Here is a 6,552-nt window from a genome sequence, read left to right as displayed (position 1 = left end):
AAAAAAAAAGGGAGGGGGAGGAAGAGGAGGAGGAGGGGGGAGGGAAGAGGAGGAAGAGGAAGCCAAGGTTGTCATCAGCTACATCATGAGTCCTGAGCTAACCTGGACTAAAACAAACAAGTAAGGGTCATGTAAATTTGAAGTGCTAAACACCCGGAGTAATAAGTATGTGTGGAAATTACAAAAACAAGAGAGAAAAGTAGTTGGTCACTCTGTGTGCTGCTCCATAAGTAAAGCGTGGGCACTTGGCATTTATTGTGGTTACACAGCATTTTAATTCCTCCATGGTAATATAAAGACTTAAAGACCTACGTCTTATATTACCATTTAGTGGAAGTCAATTTTCAGGATATTCCAGAAAACAAACAAAACAAGATACAATCGAGCTAGAGAAATGGCTCAGTGGTTAAAAGCACTGACTGCCCTTCCAAAGGACCTGGGTTCAATTCCCAGCATTCACATAACATCTCATAGCTGTCAGTATTTCTAGGGAATCTGACACCCTCACACAGACATATATGCGGGCAGAACACCAGTGTACATTAAACAACAAACAAAACCCCTCGCAATCCTGTGCTTTCCTTTCCAGGGCTGAGAATTGGGGTTTCCTGAAAGACTACGACCCTCTGGTAAGACAGCATCCCCACCTCCTGAAAACTGCTTTCCGTGTGGGCATGCATTCTTTCTGTCTCCATTTAAATAAATCTTTTGAGGGCCTACTACTCTGTACTGCATGCAGAATAGAAGTGAGGAAGAGAAGTGTTGTTTTAAGTAACTAGGGGTCTAATGGAAAAGAAAATATTTATAAGGAACATTTAGGGAAAAAAAATACCCAGTATTTGTTAATTTTATTAAAGATGTATTTTCACTGGGAGGTGGCAGCTCATGCCTTTAATCCCAGCATTTGGGGGACAGACACAAGTGGACCTGAGGTTGAGACTAGCCTGGTCTATGTAGAGCGTTCCAGGATAACCTGGTCTATGCAGAGAAACCCTGTCTCAAAAAAGGCAACCAATCAACCAACTAAAGATCTTTTTTTTCTTTTTTGTTGAGGGGAGGGTATGTATATGTGTGTGTTTCTCTACGTGTGTGCTTGTATATACCATTGTAGAAGAGAAGAGGGAGGCTGGAGTGACAGTTTTTCATAAAATGGATGCTGAGAACTGAACTCTTAGCATTTGGAAGTGTGACTTAGCCCTTAGTGGCTAAGCTATCTCTCCAGCTCGGCTGGTTTCAATAAAAACAAACCACGTGAGCCAGTTGTGGTGGTGCACACCTTTAATCCCAGCACTTGGGAGGCACAGGCAGGCGGATCTCTATAGCATTAAGGCAGGTCTGTTCCGAATAGCAAGTCATGCACGACCTGTGAGTCAGCCAGGGCTGCAGAGTGAGACCTTGTCTCATGGCTCATTTACTGCCGAGACTTCTCCCCTAGTTAAAGAGTCTGCTGTGTGTAGGAATGTGTGCCCAAGTCCCCCGAGGACTTCTCAGGACGCTGTCCCTGAGTCAGTTCTCTGACTGAAGTGGATGCTGTCAAGGTTCCTTCTAGCTCCCACTCGGGTTCCCAGTTCCAGACTGGGATATGAGCATCCAAGGAACACCTCAAACATAGCGCACTGCTTCTTCTTCATCCATGAAGTCTGTGACCTGGGATGTCTCCTCCCCTCAGGGAAATAAGAAGGAGCCTCAGGAGCTGCCTGCCAAGGTGCCCTTCTTCCCAGACACCTTCCCCTGCTCCACCAGCCGGGAGGTGGGCAGCAGGGTGGACACACCCCTGGGGAGAGCCCTCAGCCACATGGACTTCTTCTTTGTGGAAGGCACTCGGAAGAGGAAGCCAGAGGATGAGCTACAGCCACTGTAGAGGGGCTCTCGGGGCTGGCTACAGCAGGTGGGTATGGAGTGGACAAAGCCCAGGGAGCTCTTGGCCCACGTGCGTGCTCTTGGCTCAGTCCCACACGGGGCACGAGGAGGACTCCAGAAACACTCCCAGGACCACAGAACCTCAGCCCTTCCAGCTCAGGACCCCAGAGATTCTGGAAAGGGAGCCCAGAGTTAAGATTGGGAGCATGTTTAATGAGTTCAGTCTGACCTTGCAACCATGAGGTTGCTCACAGCTTCTGCCTCAGTCTATCTGCACGAGCTGGGCTACCTCAGACACATCTGTGCATACAGGTGCCCTTGGAGGCCACAGAATGCATTGGAACTAGAGTTAGAGATGGCTGTGGGCCACCATGTGCATGCTGGGGATGGAACTTAGGTCCTTGGCAAGTGCTTTTAACTGCGAAGCCATCTCTCCAGCCCTAGTCTTGACTTATCTTTCTCGTTCCTAGACTTCCACTTGAATAGAAATAGCTGTTTGGGAGGCAGAGCGTATGCTAGAGTAATGCAAACTATGCTCATGTCAGACACACACATATTACACCTGTACTGAACCCCTAACAGTAACCTCTGTACCTATCTAGCCCAAGGCAGGCACTTGATGGTCATGTGATACTGCCACAGTATGACCTTGGCTCCTTCGGGCATGGGTCCAGGGCTTCTGCACTGGCTCCTAAGCCTGGAAGTACAGCCACTTACAGATGTTGTAGCATTACAGCCCAGATCACCTTCATAGGTATTTTTGTCACTATCCATGAGGTCTAGAAGCCACACCAAACATTTGGACTAGCCTAGTCAATGATGTGTGACTCAGGGCAGCGATACCCCTCCAGGCCTCCATCTCCACAGTTTGAGGATAGACAGGGGAGGAGAAGAGACAGATCTCAAGGATAACACAGGGGTTGCTCTTCTGAAGAGCACACTGACCAGCAGGGACCGTACAGCACAACCCACCACCTCCTTTCCCTTGCACAGACCCTGGCTGCAACAGCACACGGGGTTATCTTGTCTACATGTCTCCCAGTTTCTTGGACCAACAGGTTTCCAGCTGGGGTGGCCAACAGGCCCAGGCTATTGCACCAGGGTGCCAGGGCCAGCTGAACCAAGAGAGCCTGTGGGAGACTACAGCATACAGCATCTGCTTCACTCTGAAGGCCACAGCCAGTCCCACATACCCTCTACCTCTGCCTCATCTTCAGGCTCTCCAAGAAGGTGCCTGCTTCTGACTTTCATTGCATTCACAGGTTGAAGGGATGGAGGTGGAGAATCCAGCCACCAGCGTCTTCTTTCTCTGGGTCCAGAACAAGGAAGTCTAGATGAGCCGGGTGGCACCAAACCTCCACAGCATCACTGGAAAAGCCTAGGGAACTTCAACTAGGCAGTCACACAGGGCAGCGCAGAGCCCACAGGCTGGGTGGCACCAGGGGGCCAGAGGGATTAGGCTGGGAGGGCCACATCAGCGTGGAACGTGGAACGGAGCCCCCTTCAGTTCTAACCACCGCTTCTTTGAGAGCCCCTGCCTCCCTCTGCTCTGTGGCAGAAGCTGCCTGTCTACTCCAGTGATAAAGGATGAGTACCAGCATAAAAGGCACAGGGTGACCTTTTGGCATCTTGTACTAGAAATGATGAGGCAATGTAGGAGGGACACCTGAGCTGGCCTGAGAGGTGCCTACCCACCACATTTAGGACAATATGGATACCAAAAGGAAGGAAAATGGGAAGCTAAGCCTGGCTTGGCTCTACACCCTTGACCAATGTGCACATACAAACACAAGTACACACAATTACATTTTTACAGGTTCCAAACTTTTGTGGACTATAGAATAAAGAAGAACAGAAAATCCCCATTTATGGCTAACATAGTTATAGCTAATTTAGGTATGGATTAATAAAGGACATAGAAACCTTTAGTTAGAGTCTCATAGGAAACCTCATCCGTAGAAGGGTGGCTGACATGATGTACCTTCCAAAATGACACTCTGGAGACATCAACTGAGTACCCAAGGAGCCTTCCCACCAAACAGATAATAAAGGAGAGTGACCTGAGAGCCACCAGGGAAGGACAGAGACATCCTTGTCACTTCATGAACGACAAAGGGAGCCAAAGCAGTGACCCAGGTTAAAGACTACAGTTTGAAACCTTGTCAAAGGGACTATAGAGAATGGGAAATAAATGTCAGGTGACAGATGGTCAACGAGCTGTGTCTGTGCCATAGAAGGGAGCAGGGCAATCACACTGGCTGTTTACACAACCCAGCTTCCACACTGAGTTGGGCTCATGTAACTGTATATAGGGTCTGCAAAAATTTGGTCAAAGTGAACACATGATGACTGAAAATTAATTTATAATCAAACACATAACTACCCCAGGTTGTCTGCCAGTGCTGGCCAGGGCTTTATAATGTGACTTCACTGCAGCTGTGGCTCTGAACATACAGTTTGCATGTTTTGTACTTAGCAGGCTGTCACACCACACAACCTCCAGAAATGCTGCCTGAAACACTACACACAGGTACATACATGTACACATGTGCACACATACATACACATGTGTGCACACACATACACACACACACATACAACTGCTGCTCTACTTGACTCAAATTTCTTTCTTTTTTTAAAATTTATATGAATACACTGTGGCTGTCTTCAGACACACCAGAAGAGGGCGTCAGATCCCATTCCAGATGGTTGGGAGCCACCATGTGGTTACTGGGATTTGAACTGCTTTGGAAGAGCAGTCAGTGGCTCTTAACCTCTGAGCTCCTCCCTCAAGTTTCACTTTTTAAAAGAGAATTTGGGTTGCAATTAGAACAGTTTCCAACAAATTTTAAATATTCTTAAATGTGCTGTGTTGTTTTATATTACTTATTTACATAAAAGGGAATTCTGTGTATTGAGAATTATAAAAATCAAAATGTCAGGTGGCTGGAGAGATGGCTCAGGGATGAAGAGTACTGGTAGGTCTTCCAGAGGCCTAGGGTTGGTTCCTAGCACCCACAGAGTGGCTCATGACTACAACTCCAGTTCCAAGGAGTTCAATGTCCTTTCTGGCCTCTATGGGCACCAGGCATGGATGAGGGGCACAGACTTATATGCAGGCAAAACAACCGCATACATAAAATAAAAATAGCTTTAAAAAGCTTAAAAATAAAATAAGAAAGAACATCAGTCAACTCTGAAAAATGTTGAAAATGTTCTATTTTCTGTCCTATCATATATTCGGCCAAGATTTAATTTATTATGTAAAAATGACACAACCATCTTGGTATGCAAATCTGCTTTTATCGTTAATAAATTGTAAACTTAAGTGTAAACCAAAGATTTTTTTTTAAAAAAGTATTTAATTTGCTATCAGCAAGCGTTCTATTTGTACAAATTTTTTTTTAAAGTTCAAGGATGTTTTTTATTAGAGTTTGAGAAAAACAGGGCAGGCAAACTATAAATCTTGGAAAAGAGAAACCATGTCCTTTATTTAGTAAGTAGCCACATGGCAGACAAGCAGCCAGTATGGTGAGGGAGGTTGGGGGTGGGGCTGGGAGAAAAGCCTCTGGGGAAAGGAACAAAAGTGCCTGGAAAAGCATCCTTCAGGGAGACAGAGATGGAAAAGACCAAGGGAAGGTGTCCAGGCTGGCTGTTCACCACGGCGTTCATAGCTCTACATACAGGGTCGCATAGAACTCTCTCAGTTGAGATGGGCTGTGAGTGGAAGGAGTTTAAGAAGTTCTGGTGCAGAACAGACACCTTTGTTCCCAGGATTGGTGTTAAGTACAGCACACTGGCCAGGAGCTTATGTGCAGTGCACAAATACAGACAGGCAAGCCATATATGGATGGAAATGTCAGCTATTGGTTAGCCTACAGATTTAGGGGATTGTTTGCCTACATGGGAGTCCTTTTATATTCGCATTTACCCTCAAAATGGAACAAACTGCTACTTTGTAAAATGGACTCACGCAGGGCAAGGCTTCCTGCTTACACAATATGGAGTAACTCAGAGCAGAGCTGGCTGGCTGGGGTCTCCATTCCTGTCTACGTTTCTTAGGATCAGATTTGTCTACTGATGAGCAACATAGCTAAAATATGGGCTCAAGTGTGTGTGTGCACACTTGATGAGGATTGGAAGCAGCAAGAAAGGTGTGTTAGTTTACAGCACAGAATTAGCACAGACTGGATGCAAGTAAGTGTGTGTGTGTGTGTGTGTGTGTGTGTGTGTGTGCTTGCATGCTGCCTCAACCTAGTGATCTCCAGAGGTGGGGAAAATGACCCCCTATTTCAGTCTTGTGCCTAAAGGGTGCCCATTGTATTGTTTCTCCTGAGGAGATATACAGAGGCACCAACTCTCCCCAGGTAGAGCTCCAACAGACCAAACAATCAATCCCATCCAAGTGCAGCTTTGGTCAACCAATGAGTTTATTGGGATTGTTTACTGGACCATAAGTGATACAGGCACCCGCACCACCCAGCATGGGTGATGACTCTCTAAAGAAAACTGCATCACTGACTGCAGTCAGGTTCCCCCATGCAACTCAGGGAAAGCTACTGTTGTTTACAGTTTATAAACACTACAGAGAGGGACCTCTAACACTCCCACTACCCCCACCCCTTATCAGTGGTCATCTATTAACTCTTTTGAGGACTTGAATTAGATCCCCAGAACCCACCTTAAAAAGGG

At 46.5% G+C, this 6,552-nt stretch overlaps 1 protein-coding gene across 2 annotated transcripts in view; it reads left to right on the top strand.

Moving 5' to 3' along the window:
- The window catches only part of CUNH2orf50 (chromosome unknown C2orf50 homolog), a 7,622-nt gene extending 3,897 nt beyond the window's left edge, over positions 1-3,725 (top strand). The window contains exons 3-5 of one of the 2 annotated variants that reach the window (XM_031356027.1): positions 590-629; positions 1,670-1,888; positions 3,123-3,725. In XM_031356027.1, the coding sequence (XP_031211887.1) occupies positions 590-629; positions 1,670-1,861 (232 nt within the window). In that variant the 3' untranslated portion in view covers positions 1,862-1,888; positions 3,123-3,725. Of the gene's footprint in view, positions 1-589; positions 630-1,669; positions 2,808-3,122 lie in introns of those variants that run through there. The other variant, XM_031356028.1, reaches the window with a different exon arrangement.
- The last annotated feature ends 2,827 nt before the right edge of the window (positions 3,726-6,552 follow it).

The sequence above is a fragment of the Mastomys coucha genome, unplaced genomic scaffold, assembly GCF_008632895.1.
Source record: "Mastomys coucha isolate ucsf_1 unplaced genomic scaffold, UCSF_Mcou_1 pScaffold6, whole genome shotgun sequence".
Classification (NCBI taxonomy): Eukaryota; Metazoa; Chordata; class Mammalia; order Rodentia; family Muridae; genus Mastomys; species Mastomys coucha.
The sequence above is the reverse complement of the archived record's forward strand: the minus strand, read 5'-3'. Positions and strand labels throughout refer to the sequence as shown.